This window comes from Chiloscyllium punctatum, chromosome 1 (genome assembly GCF_047496795.1).
Source record: "Chiloscyllium punctatum isolate Juve2018m chromosome 1, sChiPun1.3, whole genome shotgun sequence".
Classification (NCBI taxonomy): Eukaryota; Metazoa; Chordata; class Chondrichthyes; order Orectolobiformes; family Hemiscylliidae; genus Chiloscyllium; species Chiloscyllium punctatum.
The window spans coordinates 168,364,264-168,381,165 of NC_092739.1; the positions used below are offsets into that span (position 1 = coordinate 168,364,264).

Sequence of the window (16,902 nt, forward strand, 5' to 3'; positions counted from 1 at the left end):
CCTTACTCCCCCCGCCCCGCCTTTTACCATCTTCTCCGTTCTTACTGCAACACCTCATTGCAGTTGAACACAGATTGCTTCAGCAAACATCTGTATTTCTAACCATATGGTAGAGGGAAGGTCATTGATGAAGCAGCTGAAGATGGTTGGGCTGAGGACACTACCCTGAGAAGCTCCTGCAGACATTTCCTATAGATGCGATGATTGTCCTCTAACATCCTCAACCATCTTCCAATGTGTCAGGTATGACTCCAACCAGCAGAAAGTTTGCCGCATGGTATCCATTGATTCCAGTTTTCCTCAGGCTCCTGGTGCCACACTAGTTCGAATGCAGCCTTAATATCAAGGCTGTCACTCTCATCTCACCTCTGGAATTCAGCTCGTTCATTTGTTTATCTAATGACCATTTAAATGCCCTTAAAGTTGGTGAGTCTACTACTGTTGCAGGCAAAAGCGCAGCAGGTCAGGCAGCATCAAAGGAGAAGGAGAATCGACGTTTCGGGCATAAGCCCTTCCTCAGGAATGAGGAGGGTGTGCTAAGCAGGCTAAGATCAAAGGTAGGGAGGAGGGACTTTGGGGAGGGGCGTTGGGAATGCAATAGGTGGAAGGAGGTTAAGGTGAGGGCGATAGGCTGGAGAGGGGGTAGGGGTGGAGAGGTCAGGAAGAAGATTGCAGGTCAAGAAGGTGCTGCTGAGTCTGAGGGTTGAGACTGAGAAAAGGGGGGGGGAGGGGAAATGAGGAAGCTGGAGAAATCTACATTCATCCCTTGTGGTTGGAGGGTTCCTAGGCAGAAGGTGAGGCGCTCTTCCTCCAGGCGTCGTGTTGCCATGGTCTGGCGATGGAGGAGTCCAAGCACCTGCATGTCCTTGGTGGAGTGGGAGGGGGAGTTAAAGTGTTCAGCCACAGGGCGGTTGGGTTGGTTGGTGTGGGTGTCCCAGAGGTGTTCTCTGAAACGTTCTGCAAGTAGGCGGCCTGTCTCCCTAATGTATAGGGGGCCACATCGGGTGCAGCGGATGCAGTAAATAAGACCATAAGATGAAAAGACATAGGAGCGGAAGTAAGGCCATTTGGCCCATCGAGTCCACTCCGCTATTCAATCATGGCTGATGGGCATTTCAACTCCACTTACCCGCATTCTCCCCGTAGCCCTTAATTCCTTGTGACATCAAGAATTTATCAATTTCTGCCTTGAAGACATTTAGCATCCCAGCCTCCACTGCACTCTGCGGCAATGAATTCCACAGGCCCACCACTCTCTGGATGAAGAAATGTCTCCGCATTTCTGTTCTGAATTTACCCCCTCTAATTCTAAGGCTGTGTCCACGGGTCCTAGTCTCCTCACCTAACGGAAACAATTTCCTAGCGTCCACCCTTTCCAAGCCATGTATTATCTTGCAAGTTTCTATTAGATCTCCCCTTAATCTTCTAAGCTCCGATGAACACAATCCCAGGATCCTCAGCCGTTCCTCATATGTTGTTGTGGTTCTTTTCGCCGAGCTGGGAATTTGTGTCGCAAACGTTTCGTCCCCTGTCTAGGTGACATCCTCAGTGCTTGGGAGCCTCCTGTGAAGCGCTTCTGTGCTGTTTCCTCCGGCATTTATAGTGGTTTGTCTCTGCCGCTTCCGGTTGTCAGTTCGAACTGTCCGCTGTAGTGGCCGGTATATTGGGTCCAGGTCGATGTGTTTGTTGATAGAGTCTGTGGATGAGTGCCATTGACTGACAACTGGAAGTGGCAGAGACAGGCCACAATAAATGCCGGAAGAAACAGCACAGAAGCGCTTCACAGGAGGCTCCCAAGCACTGAGGATGTCACCTAGACAGGGGACGAAACGTTTGCAAGACAAATTCCCAGCTCGGCGAACAGAACCACAGCAACGAGCACCCGAGCTACAAATCTTCTCCCAAACTTTGAGTTCCTCATATGTTAGACCTACCATTCTAGGGATCATCCGTGTGAATCTCCGCTGGACACGCTCCAGTGCCAGTATGTCCTTCCTGAGGTGTGGGGACCAAAACTGGACACAGTACTCCAAATGGGGCCTAACCAGAGCTTTATAAAGTCTCAGTAGCATAACGGTGCTTTTATATTCCAACCCTCTTGAGATAATTGACAACATGGCATTCGCTTTCTTAATCACGGACTCAACCTGCATGTTTACCTTTAGAGAATCCTCGACTAGCACTCCCAGATCCTTATAGGAAGGATGTGGAGGCACTGGAATGGGTGCAGAGGAGGTTTACCAGGATGTTGCCTGGTATGGTAGGAAGATCGTATGAGGAAAGGCTGAGGCACTTGGGGCTGTTTTCATTGGAGAAAAGAAGGTTTAGGGGTGACTTGATAGAGGTGTACAAGATGATTAGGGGGTTAGATTGGGTTGACCATGAGAACCTTTTTCCACGTATGGAGTCAGCTATTACAAGGGGGCATAGCATTAAGTTAAGGGGTGGTAGGTATAGGACAGATGTTAGGGGTAGATTCTTTACTCAGCGAGTCGTGAGTTCATGGAATGCCCTGCCAGTAGCAGTGGTGGACTCTCCCTCTTTATGGGCATTTAAACGGGCATTGGATAGGCATATGGAGGGTAGTGTAGGTTAGGTGGGCTTGGATCGGCGCAACATCGAGGTCCAAAGGGCCTGTACTGTGCTGTATTTTTCTATGTTCTATGTAGATCCCTCTGTACTTTGGCTTTACAAATTTTCTCACCGTTTAGAAAGGAGTCCATGCTTGTGTTCTTTTTGCCAAAGTGCAAGACCTCGCATTTGCTCACATTGAATTCCATCAGCCATTTCCTGGACCACTCTTCCAAACTGTCTCAATCCTTCTGCAGCCTCCCCACTTCCTCAGTACTACCTGCCTGTTCACCTAATTTTGTATCATCGGCAAACTTCGCTAGAATGCCCCCAATCCTTTCATCCAGATCATTAATATATAATGCGAACAGCTGTGGCCCCAACACTGAACCCTGCGGGACACCGCTTGTCACCGGCTACCATTCCGAAAAAGAACATTTTATCCCAACTCTCTGCCTTCTGTCAGACAGCCAATCCTCAATCCATCCCAGTAGCTCACCTCAAACACCATGGGCCCTCACCTTGCTCAGCAGCCTCCCGTGTGGCACCGTATCAAAGGCCTTTTGGAAGTCTAGGTATACCACATCCACTGGGTTTCCCTGGTCTAACCTACTTGTCACCTCTTCAAAGAACTCCAACAGGTTTGTCAGGCATGACCTCCCCTTACTAAATCCATGTTGACTTGTTCTAATCCGACCCTGCTCTTCCAAGAATTTAGAAACCTCATCCTTAATGATGAATTCTAGAATTTTACCAACAACCGAGGTTAGGCTAATTGGCCTATAATTTTCCATCTTTTGTCTAGATCCTTTCTTGAACAAGGGGGTTACAACCGCGATCTTCCAATCATCCGGGACTTTCCCTGACTCCAGTGACTCTTGAAAGATCTCAAACAACGCCTCCGCTATTTCCTTAGCCACCTCCCTCAGAACTCTAGGATGTAGCCCATTGGGGCCAGGAGATTTATCAATTTTAAGACCTTTTCGCTTTTCTAGCACTTTCTCTTTTGTAATGGCAACCATACTCAACTCAGCCCCCTGACTCCCTTTATTTGTTGGGATATTACTCCTGTCTTCCACTGTGAAGACTGATGCAAAGTACTTATTAAGTTCTTCTGCTAATTCCTTATCTCCCATCACTAGGCTTCCAGCATCAGTTTGAAGTGGCCCAATGTCTACTTTTGCCTCTCATTTGTTTCTTACGTATTGAAAGAAACTTTTACTATCATTTCTAATATTACTGGCTAGCCTACCTTCATATTTGATCCTCTCCTTCCTTATTTCTCTCTTTGTTATCCTCTGTTTGTTTTTGTAGCCTTCCCAATCTTCTGATTTCCCAGTGCTCTTGGCCACTTTATAGGATCTCTCTTTTTCTTTTCTTGGGGATGAACCTCTGTACAGTATCCTCAATTTTACCCACAAACTCCTGCCATTTTTACTCTACTGTCTTCCCTGCTCGGCTCTGTTTCCAGTCTATTTTCGTCAGTTCCTCTCTCATGCCCTCATTACATCCGATTTCTGATGGATATTGAAATTCACCTGCACCTCCACACACATCATTTACTGCATTCGCTGCACCCGATGTTCAGAGAACACCTCTGGGACACCCGCACCAACCAACCCAACCGTCCCGTGGCTGAACACTTTTAACTCCCCCTCCCACTCCGCCAAGGACATGCAAGGCCTTGGCCTCCTCCATCGCCAGACCATGGCAACACGACGCCTGGAGGAAGAGCGCCTCATCTTCTGCCTAGGAACCCTCCAACCACAAGGGATGAATGTAGATTTCTCCAGCTTCCTCATTTCCCCTCCCCCCACCCTTTCTCAGTCCCAACCCTCAGACTCAGCACCGCCTTCTTGACCTGCAATCTTCTTCCTGACCTCTCCGCCCCCACCCCCTCTCCAGCCTATCACCTTACCTTAACCTCCTTCCACCTATCGCATTTCCAACGCCCCTCCCCAAAGTCCCTCCTCCCTACCTTTGATCTTAGCCTGCTTGGCACACCCTCCTCATTCCTGAGGAAGGGCTTATGCCCGAAACGTCGATTCTCCTTCTCCTTTGATGCTGCCTGACCTGCTGCGCTTTTCCAGCAACACATTTTTAAGATCTGATCCCCAGCATCTGCAGTCCTCACTTTCTCCTTTTACTGTTGCAGGCAGGCCGTTCCACGGCCCTCCTACTTTCTGAGTAAATAAACTACCTCTGACATCTGTCCTGTATCTATCATCCCTCAATTTAAAGCTATGGCCCCTTATGTGAGCCATCATCATCCGAGGAAAAAGGCTCTCCCTGAATACCCTCTGATTATCTTATGTATCTCAATTAAGTCACATCTCAACTTTCTTCTCTCCAATAAAAACAGCTGCAAGTCCCTCAGCCTTTCCTTGTAAGTCCTTCCCTCCATACCAGGCAACATCCTCGTAAATCTCCTCTGAACACTTTCCAAAGTTTCCTATAATGCAGCGACCAGAACTGTAGGCAATACTCCAAGTGTGGCTGCACCAGAGGCTTGTACAGCTGCAACATGACCTCATGGCTCTGAAACACAATCCTTCTACTAATAAGAGCTAACACACCGTATGCCTTCTTCACAACCCTATCAACCTGGGTGGCAACTTTCAGGGATCTACGTACATGGAACTGAGATCTCTCTGCTCATCTGCACTACCGAGAATTTTACCATTAGCCCAGTACTCTGCATTCCTGTTGCTCCTTTCAAAGTGAATCACCTCACATTTTTCCACATTAAACTCCATTGCCACCTCTCAGCACAGCTCTGCTGCTTATCCGTGTCTATAACCTGCAACATCCTTCTGCACTCGACCGACCTTCGTGTCATCTGCAAAGTTACTAACCCATCCTTCTACACCCTCATCCAATAGGCCTGAGTGTATTTGCTATAAGCCATTTACAAAACTGAAAGATGCCATTTATCCTGTTGTTTCCCTGCGGGTTCATTGCAAGAGCGAATGATTAAGTCACACTTCCCAGCCTTATCCCAAGATACCTTACAAATATTTTTCCCTTCAGATAATTATTCCAGCTCCTATTTCTTAACTATGAATTTCAAGTATGGTTATTTTATTCAACATGTCCATGCTGTCAAGGAATATGGCAGTACTTACTTGAACCCAGTCGGTAAGCCTTGGCACGATTTGATCCAAATTTCTGTATCTCTGCTGAGCATTTACTTTCTGGTTCCCATATTTCTGCCTCAGATTCCGTTGTTCTAGATCCCGCATCTGACACATCACCTTCTTCTCCCTCTGTGCTGTTACGATATGGCCTACGGTGCCAATTTTCAACAGCTTGCCTCCGTAGTGCTGAACTTCGGGACATGGGATCCCTGATGCATCTACCCTCCGAGTTGCGGTTTTGTTTATGATAATACATCCTCTCTGGACTTTGTTCAATGTGCTGCATATCTACAGATGGCGTAAAACTGTCACTGTCATAGCATCGTGACACATGTGTTACTGGCTTTGGTCTAGTAGAAACATCACCAACACAAAAGGAAAGGTTAATAGATCTATAGCTGAAAAAGGTTTCAATAACTTGTTGATTAAAGTCAACATCAGTTTATTAATCTGTATTATCTAACATTTTTACAGCATAATTCAGAAAAATGTCCATTGCTTAGACATGACAATATCCAAGGTTTATAATCATTAGCATTTGAGAACAACATTGAGGAAAAATGGATTTCAGATTTTAGGTTCTATGAAGATCTAACTTTTTATTGAAACAATAAATTCAGCATCACATTTACAAGCAGTCATACAAATTCATATTCTTTATATTTTATCTATTCACATACATGACTAACAAGCTACCTGAGACGATACTTGCTAACATGTTGGTTGACTTGAGACTTACAACTATTAGGGAAAGAAGGACCTGAAGTATATTCAAAAAGGTGAAGAGGCTTCGAACAGCAGAGGTGCAATTATTAGCAGTCTCCAAGCAGTCAGGACTGGACAGATGCCTGACTTGCTTAGAAGGCAACTGGAATAAAGCTGTAGTAGCAAGAATCTGTCATGTTTTCAGAGAAGAAAGATACACTACAAGGCTATCGAGGACGAGTGAGTGGTGCTGGAAAAGCACAGCAGGTCAGGCAGCATCCGAGGAGCAGAAAAGTTGACATTTAGAGGCCATAAGCCCTTTATCAGGAAACGTTGATTCTTTTGCTCTTTGGATGCTGCCTGACCTGCTGTGCTTTTCCAGCACCACTCTAATCTAGAATCTGATCTCCAGCATCTGCAGACCTTAACTTCCACAAGGCTATCGAGGAAATGGATTTAGGGAACTTACTATATTAGGATGTGAACACCATGGAATGAGCTATCATTTATTGCCCAACCGTAAATTGTCCTTGACACAAAACCAGAAAATGCTGGAAAACTCAACAGGTCTGGCAGCATCTGTGGAGAAAAAAATGCTTTGAGTCCAGTGACCCTTTTGATTAGATTAGATTCTCTACAATGTGGAAACAGGCCCTTCGGCCCAACAAGTCCACACCGCCCCTCCGAAGAGTAACCCACCCAAACCCATTCCCCTACTATATTTACCCCTGATTAACACATCTAATTTTTATTACAGAACTGAAAGCTGCTGGGAAATGGTGGCATAGGTAAAAACAAGAACTGCAGATACTGGAAACCAGATTCTAGATTACGGTGGTGCTGGAAAAGCACAGCAGTTCACGCAGCATCCGAGAAGCAGGGAAATCGATGTTTCGGGCAAAAGCCCTTCATCAGGAATAGAGGCAGAGTGCCTGTTGGGTGGAGAGATAAATGAGAGGAGGGTGGGGTGAGGAGAAAGTAGCATAGAGTACAATAGTTGAGTGGGGAAGGGATGGAGGTGATCACCACACCGCCCCATGGCCCAACATTTCAACTCCCCCTCCCACTCTGCCGAGGACATGGAGGTCCTGGGCCTCCTTCACCGCCGCTCCCTCACCACCAGACACCTGGAGGAAGAACGCCTCATCTTCCGCCTCGGAACACTTCAACCCCAGGGCATCAATGTGGACTTCAACAGCTTCCTCATTTCCCCTTCCCCCACCTCACCCTAGTTCTAAACTTCCAGCTCAGCACTGTCCCCATGACCTGTCCTACCTGCCTAGCTTCCTTTCCACCTATCCACTCCACCCTCCTCTCTGACCTATCACCTCTATCCCTTCCCCACTCACCTATTGTACTCTATGCTACATTCCCCCCACCCCCACCCTTCTCTCATTTATCTCTCCACCCGGTAGGCATTCTGCCTCTATTCCTGATGAAGGGCTTTTGCCCGAAACGTTGATTTTCCTGCTCCTGAACTGCTGTGCTTGTCCAGCACCATTCTGATCTAGCATTTAGACCATAACAAATAAGAACAGGAGCAAGCCAATTGGCCCCTCAAGCCCACTCCACCATTCAACAGGATCATTGCTAATCTGACATTCCTGAAGTCCACTTTCCTCTATTTTCCCAATTGTGCATCACATTCAAGTCTAAACTGTTAATGTATAAAACAACAGCAGGGGTCCCAACACTGAGACTTGCAGAACACCACTGGAAACAGCTTTCCATTTGCAAGTGCATCCATTGACTATTGCCTTTGTTTCCTGTTACTAAGCTGAAAAAATGTGTTGCTGGAAAAGCATAGCAGGTCAGGCAGCATCCAAGGAGCAGGAGAATCGACATTTCTGGCATAAACCCTCCTTTAGGAATGAGGGAGGTGTGCCGAGCGGGCTAAAATAAAAGGTGGGGAGGAGGGACTTGGGGGAGGGGCGTTGGGAATGCGATAGGTGGAAGGAGGTTAAGGTGAGGGTGATAGGCCGGAGAGGGGGTGGGGGTGGAGAGGTCGGGAAAAAGATTGCAGGTTAAGAAGGCGGTGCTGAGTCTGAGGGTTGGGACTGAGAAAAGGTTGCGAGAGGGGAAATGAGGAAGCTGGAGAAATCTGCATTCATCCCGTGTGATTGGAGGGTTCCCAGGTGGAAGATGAGGCGCTCTTCCTCCAGGCGTCGTGTTGCCATGGTCTGGCGATGGAGGAGGCCAAGGACCAGCATGTCCTTGGCGGAGTGGGAGGGGGAATGAAAGTGTTCAGCCATGGGGCGGTTGGGTTGGTTGGTGCGGGTGTCCCAAAGGTGTTCTCTGCAACGTTCCGCAAGTAGGCGGCCTGTCTCCCCAATGTAGAGGAGGCCACATCGGGTGCAGCGGATGCAATAAATGATGTGTGTGGAGGTGCAGGTGAATTTGTGACGGATATGGAAGGATCCCTTAGGGCCTTGGAGGGAAGTGAGGGGGGAGGTGTGGGCGCAAGTTTTGCATTTCTTGCGGTTGCAGGGGAAGGTGCCAGGAGTAGAGGTTGGGTTGTTGGGGGGTGTGGAACTGACGAGGGAGTTGCGGAGGGAGTGGTCTTTCCGAACACTGATAGGGGAGGGGAGGGAAATATATCCTTGGTGGTGGGGTCTGTTTGGAGGTAGCGGAAATGACGATGGATGATACGATGTATATGGAGGCTGGTGGGGCGGTAGGTGAGGACAAGTGGGGTTCTGTCCTGGTGGCAATTGGAGGGGCAGGGCTCAAGGGCGGAGGAGTGGGAAGTGGAGGAGATGCGGTGGAGGGCATCGTCAACCACATCTGAGGGGAAATTGTGGTCTTTGAAGAAGGAGGCCATCTGGGTTGTTCCGTGTTGGAACTGGTCCTCCTGGGAGCAGATGCGGTGGAGGCAAAGGAATTGGGAATATGTGATGGCATTTTTACAGGGGGCAGGGTGGGAGGAGGTGTAATCTAGGTAATCTAGATTGCTGTGGGAGTCGGTTGGTTTATAGTAAATGTCCGTGTTGATTCGGTCGCCTGAGATAGAAATGGAGAGGTCTAGGAAGGGGAGGGAGGAGTCTGAGATGGTCCAGGTGAATTTGAGGTCAGGGTGGAAGGTGTTAGTAAAGTGGATGAACTGTTCAACCTCCTCGTGGGAGCATGAGGCAGCGCCAATACAGTCATCGATGTAGCGGAGGAAAAGGTGGGGGGTGGTGCCAGTGTAGCTGCGGAAGATGGACTGTTCCACATATCCTACGAAGAGGCAGGCATAGCTGGGGCCCATGTGGGTGCTCATGGCTACTCCTTTGGTTTGAAGGAAGTGGGAGGATTGGAAAGAGAAGTTGTTCAGAGTGAGGACCAGTTCAGTCAGTCGAAGGAGGGTGTCAGTGGAAGGGTACTGGTTGGTTCGGCGGGAAAGGAAGAAGCGGGGGGAAGGGCTTTTGCCCGAAACGTCGATTTCGCTGCTCGTTGGATGCTGCCTGAACTGCTGTGCTCTTCCAGCACCACTAATCCAGAAAGTGGTTTCCAGCATCTGCAGTCATTGTTTTTACCTTTGAGGCCTTCGTGATGAGGGATGGAGGTGTACTGGGACTGGATGTCCATGGTGAAGATAAAGCGTTGGGGCCCGGGGAAGCGAAAATCACGTCGGAGGCGGAGGGCGTGGGTGGTGTCCCGAACGTAGGTGGGGAGTTCTTGGACTAAGGGGGACAGGACCGTGTCGAGGTATGCAGAGATGAGTTCGGTGATGCAGGAGCAGGCTGAGACAATGGGTCGGCTGGGGCAGTCAGGTTTGTGGATTTTGGGCAGGAGGTAGAAATGGGCGGTGTGGGGTTGTGGGACTGAGGTTAGAGGCGGTGGATAGGAGAGCCCCTGAGATGCTGAGGTTATGGATGGTCTGGGAGATGATGGTTTGGCCCCCATCACGAAGGCCTCAAAGACCTCCGCTTCTTCCTTTCCCGCCGAACCAACCACTACCCTTCCACTGACACCCTCCTTCGACTGACTGAACTGGTCCTCACTCTGAACAACTTCTCTTTCCAATCCTCCCATTTCCTCCAAACCAAAGGAGTAGCCATGGGCACCCACATGGGCCCCAGCTATGCCTGCCTCTTCGTAGGATATGTGGAACAGTCCATCTTCCGCAGCTACACTGGCACCACCCCCCACCTTTTCCTCCGCTACATCGATAACTGTATCGGCGCTGCCTCGTGCCCCCACGAGGAGGTTGAACAGTTCATCCACTTTAATAACACCTTCCACCCCGACCTCAAATTTACCTGGACCGTCTCAGACTCCTCCCTCCACTTCCTAGACCTCTCCATTTCTATCTCGGGCAACCGACTCAACACGGACATATACTATAAACTGACCGACTCCCACAGCTACCTAGATTACACCTCCTCCCACCCTGCCCCCTGTAAAAACGCCATCCTATATTCCCAATTCCTTCGCCTCCACCGCATCTGCTCCCAGGAGGACCAATTCCAATACCGTACAACCCAGATGGCCTCCTTCTTCAAAGACCACAATTTCCCATCAGACGTGGTTGACGATGCTCTCTACCATATCTCCTCCACTTCCTGCTCCTCCGCCCTTGAGCCCTTGCCCCTCCAATCGCCACCAGGACAGAACCCCACTGGTCCTCACCTACCACCCCACCAACCTCCGGATACATCGGATCATCCTTCATCATTTCTACCACCAGGGATATATTTCCCTCCCCTCCCTTATCAGCGTTCCGGAAAAACCACTCCCTCCGCGACTCTCTTGTCAGGTCCACACCCCCCACCAACCCAACCTCCACTCCCGGTACCTTCCCCTGCAACCGCAAGAAATGCAAAACCTGCGCCCACACCTCCCCCCTCACTTCCCTCCAAGGCCTCAAGGGATCCTTCCATATCCACCACAAATTCACCTGCACCTCCACACACATCATTTACTGCATCCGCTGCACCCGATGTGGCCTCCTCTACTTTGGGGAGACAGGCCGCCTACTTGCGGAAGGTTTCAGAGAACACCTCTGGGACACCCGCACCAACCAACCCAACTGCCCCATGGCTGAACACTTTAATTCCCCCTCCCACTCCACCAAGGACATGCAGGTCCTTGGACTCCTCCATCGCCAGACAATGGCAACACGACGCCTGGAGGAAGAGCGCCTCATCTTCCGCCTAGGAACCCTCCAACCACAAGGGATGAATGCAGATTTCTCCAGCTTCCTCATTTCCTCTCCCCCACCTTATCTCAGTCCCAACCCTCAGACTCAGCACCGCCTTCTTGACCTGCAATCTTCTTCCCGACCTCTCCGACCCCACCCCCTCTCCGGCCTATCACCCTCACCTTAACCTCCTTCCACCTATCGCATTCCCAATGCCCCTCCTCAAAGTCCCTCCTCCCTACCTTTTATCTTAGCCTGCTCGGCACACCTTCCTCATTCCTGAAGAAGGGCTTATGCCCGAAACGTCGATTCTCCTGCTCCTTGGATGCTGCCTGACCTGCTGTGCTTTTCTAGTAACACATTTTTCAGCTCTGATCTCCAGCATCTGCAGTCCTCCTTTCTCCTTTCCTGTTACTAAGCCAACTTTGGATCCAATTCAACACATTACGCACTATCCCATGGGCTTTTACTTTTCTGACCATACTGCCATGTGGGACCTTGTCAAATGCTTTACTGAAATCAACGTGGATATTATCCACTCCTGATTGATTCTACTTGTCACTTCCTCATAGAACTTAACAAATTTGTAAGGTGTGAACTTCCTTTAACAATGCCATGCTAATTATCCCTGAATAGTTCATGCCTTTCTAAATGACAGTTATCCCATCTCTCAGGATTGATTCTACCATTTTGCTGCAAGGCAAAAGTGAGGACTGCAGATGCTGGAAGCCAGAGTTTAGATCAGAGTGTTGCTGGAAAACCACAGCAGGTCAGGCAGCATCCAAGGAGCAGGAAAATCGACATTTCCGGCAAAAGCCTGACATTTCCTGATAAAGGGCTTTTGCCCGAAACATCGATTTTCCTGCTCCTCGAATGCTGCCTGACCTGCTGTGCTCCTCTACCATTTTGCCCACTCCCAAAGTAAGACTAATTGGCCGATAATTATTGGCATTTCTTTTGTACCCTTTTAAAGTAACTGAACCACATTTGCATTCCTCCAGTCCCCTGGTACCTCACCTGTGCCCAGTGAAGATTGGATAATAATCCTCAGACTATCTGCTATTTCCTCACTGACCTCCTTCAACATCATATGGAATAATCCATCTGGCCTTGGCAACTTTTCCACATTCAAGGATGGATTATAGGACTAAACTACTCAGAATATCAGAACAGGTAGCAAAAGTTCCTACGAAAATATAAAACAAAAAAGAGTGGGCTAAGGGAAACATTCGTCCTTTACAGGATGAAAAGGGGACTTGAGAATGGGAAATGAGGAGATGGCCAAGGTCTTGAACAGGCATTTTGTGTTGGTTTTCAGTGATATAGACAAAAATAACATGCCAATAATTGGTGACAAGGAGGTTATGGCAGGTGATGACTTAGAAATGATCATTATCACTGAAGAATAGTGTCAGCAAGTTAATTGGGCTAAAGGTAGACAAGTGTTCTAACCCTGATGGAATCACTCGCCGACTGGAGGAAGAACATCTCATCTTCCGCCTTGGGACCTTAAAACCACACAGCATCAACACTGAATTTACACTCACGCACACACACCCACACACACACCCACACACATACACATACACACACTCTCACACACACACCCACACACTCTCACACACATATGTTTGTGGGGTAAATATGTACTTGCAAAGTTACTATTTACTTTGCTCAAAAACTGTTTGAATCCATGTAAGGTTCTGTGAATCCCATTTTTTAGATGAGAATCAGTCTGACCATTGTGGCACGGACAGTCTCACACAGGGCAGCTGTTCTGTGATTTACATATGAAAGAACTGAAACAAACATGTTCAGTCTAAAAGATGAGAGACTTAACAAATAATCCAGGTCTTTTTCAATATATAATTTCAGTTACATCACATTGTAAACTTATGCTATAAATTCTGTGTCTTTTGATCTTATACATCACAACCACCTGATGAAGGAGCAGCACACCGAAAGCTAGTAGTTCCAAATAAACCTGTTGGACTATAACCTGGTGTTGTGTGATTTTTTAACTTTTTACACCCCAGTGCAACACTGGCATCTCCAAATCAACACTGACTTCACCAGTTTCCAAATCTCCCCACCCCTCACCTCATCCCAGATTCAACCCTCCAATTCTGTACTGCCCTCTTGACCTGACTTACATGCCTACTTTCCTTCCCACCTAACCACTCCACCCTCCCCTGTGACCTATCATAATCACCTCCTACCTGCATCCACCTATTGCCATCCCACCTACCTTTCCCACAGCTCCACCCTCACCCCCCCCCCTTATTATGTCTCAGCCCACTTTGCCCTCCACATTCCTGATGAAGGGCTAATGCTTGAAACATCAACTCTCCTGCTCCTTGGATGTTGCCTGACCTGCTGCACCTTTTCCAGCACCATACTGTTTGACCCTGACGGAGTGCACCCCAGGGTACTAAGAGAGATGGTGGAGGAAATAGTAAATGCACTTGTGGCAATTTACCAAAATTCACTGCACTCTGATGTGGTTCCAGTTTGGAAAACAGCAAAATGTGATTGTTTAAAAAAGGAAGAAGACAAAAGTTGTGTAACTATAGGCCCGTTAACTTCTGCAGTGGGGAAAATGTTTGAATCTATCATCAAAGAAGAAATAGTGAGACATCTGGGTAGAAATTGTCTCATTGGGCAAATGCAGCATGGGTTCATGAAAGACAGGTCATGTTTAATTAATTTATTAGAATTCTTTGAAGACATATGGTGGACAACAGGGAATTGGTGGACGTGGTATATTTGGATTTCCACAAAGCATTCGATAAGGTGTCGCTGCATAAGATAGAGGTGCATGGCATCATGGCTCATGTATTAGCATGGAAGGAACATTAGTTAACTAACAGAAAGCAAACAGTGGGAATAAATGGGTATGTTTTTGGTTGGCGCTTAGTCACTAGTGGTGTGCTTCAGGGATCAGTGTTGGGATCACAATTGTTTACAATTTAATAAGGTGTGAGGTAGAGCAAAGTATGCAGAGGACATGGAACATCTACAGTGGGATTTAGGTACGTTAAATGAGAAGGCAAAGGTCTGGCAGATGAAGTACAATGTTGATAAATGTGAGGTAATCCATCTTGGTAGGAATTACAGTAAAATAGACCAGTGTTTAATGGTAAAAAATTGCAGCATGCTGCTATGCAGAGTGACCTGGGTATATGACAAAAAGTTGGTTTGCAGGTGCAGCAGGGAAGTAAGAAGGCAAATGGAATTTTGACTTTCATTGCCAGAGGGTTGGAGTAGGAGGGGCAACAGTGAGGACCAGAGGCCCGAAGGGAAGGTAAATTTAAAATATATAAAAACTTACCTCGTGTACAGGCAAAGTGCACACTGAGCAGGAGCAGACATGAGACTGTTGAGTAAGTGAGGCTTTATATTTGTACTGTTGCTTTACCTGAAACACTATTCGGTAGTGTGTCTCACCCATCCTCCTCCTGTAACCAAAAAGAAAGTTCTGTGCACCGGATTGATATGGTGACTCGTTTCTTGTTTTTTAGTTTTTCAGGAGTCTCATTGGGAATTTGGAATAATGGAATCGAGGTTAGGGCAGCTGAACAATCCTCCTGCAGAATGTGGGAGGTAAGGGTTACCACTAGTGTACATGCTGACTGCATCTGTGGGAAGTGCACCCAACTCCTCGAAAACCACATTAGGGAACTGGAGCTGGAGCTGGATGAACTTTGGATCATTCAGGAGGTGGAGGGGGTTGTTGAGAGAGTTACAGGGAGGTAGTCACACCTCAAGTACAAGAAAAAGGCCAATGGGTTACAGTCAGGGGATGGAACAAGAATCGGCAGGCAGTGCAGCGACCCCCTGTGGCTGTTCCCCTCAATAATGAATATGCAGTTTTGGATACTGTTGGGGGAATGACTTACAAGGGGTAAGCAATGGGGCTCAGGTCTCTGGCACAGAGTCTGACCCTGTTGCTCAGAAGGGAAGGGGGAAGAGGAGCAGAGCATTAGCCATTGGGGACTCCACAGTTAGAGGGACAGATGGGAGGTTCTGTGGGAATGGCAGAGACTCAGGATTGGTGTGTTGCCTCCCAGGTGCCAGGGTTCGTGATGTCTCTGATCGTGTCTTCGGGATCCTTGAGGGGGAGGGGGAGCAGCCCCTTATCATGGTCCACATAGGCACCAATGACATAGGTAGGAAGAGAAATGGGAATTTAAGGCAGAAATTCAGGGAGCTAGGGTGGAAGATTAGAGCTAGAACAAACAGAGTTGTTATCTCTGGTTTGTTGCCTGTGCCACATGCTAACGAGGCGAGGAATAGGGAGAGAGTAGGGTTGAATATGTGGCTACAGGGATGGTGCAGGAGGGAGGGTTTTGGATTCTTGGATAAAAGGGGCTCTTTCTGAGGTAGGTGGGACCTCTACAAACAAGATGGTCTTCACCTGAACCAGAGGGTACCAATATCCTGGGGGGGGAATATTTGCTAATGCTCTTCAGGAGGGTTTAAACGAATCCAGCAGGGGATGGGAACCTAAATTGTAGTGTACAGGAGGTTGTGAGTATTGAGGTCAAAAATAATGTTTCAAGGTCGCAAGAAGGCAAGTAAGACGTTGGTTTGAAGTGTGTCTACTTCAACGCCAGGACCATCCAGAATACGGTGGGTAAACTTGCAGCATGGGTTGGTACCTGGGACTTTGATATTGTGGCCATTTCAGAGACATGGATAGAGCAGGGACAGGAATGGTTATTGCAGGTTCCAGGATTTAGATGTTTCAGTAAGAACAGAGAAGATGGTAAAAGAGGGGGTCGTATGGCATTGTTAGTCAAGGACAGTATTACGGTGGCAGAAAGGACATCTGAGGACTTGGCTACTGAGGTGGCATGGGAGGAGGTTAGAAACAGGAAAGAAGAGGTCACCCTAGTGGGAGTTTTCTATAGGCCTCCGAATAGATGTAGAGGAAAGGACAGCAAATTTGATCCTCGATAGACGTGAGAGTGACAGGGTAGTTGTTATGGAGGAACTTTAACTTTTCAAATATAATTGGAAATAATACAGTTCAAGTACTTTAGATGGGTCAGTTTTTGTCCAGTATGTGCAGGAGGGTTTCTTGACACAGTATGTCAAAAGGCCAACAAGGGGTGAGGCCACGTTAATTTGGTACTCAGTAATTAACCTAGCCAGGTATTATTTTGAGGTAGGTGAGCACTTTGGTCAGAATGACCACAATTCTGTTATGTTTACTTTAGTGATGGAAAAGGATAGGTATCTACCATACGGCAAGGGTTATAGCTGGGTGAAAGGTGATTACAATGCGATTAGGCAGGATTTAGGATGCATAGGATGGGGAAGGAAACTGCAGAGGATGGGCACAATTGAAATGTGGAGCTTATT

At 47.8% G+C, this 16,902-nt stretch overlaps 1 protein-coding gene across 10 annotated transcripts in view; it reads right to left on the reverse strand.

Annotated features, from left to right (window-relative positions):
• The window catches only part of fbxo41 (F-box protein 41), a 548,611-nt gene that overhangs the window by 436,497 nt on the left and 95,212 nt on the right, over positions 1-16,902 (reverse strand). For all 10 annotated transcript variants that reach the window (XM_072578282.1, XM_072578275.1, XM_072578265.1 and 7 more), the window contains exon 4: positions 5,697-6,058. In XM_072578282.1, coding sequence (XP_072434383.1) covers positions 5,697-6,058 — 362 coding nt within the window. The remainder of the gene's footprint in view (positions 1-5,696; positions 6,059-16,902) is intronic.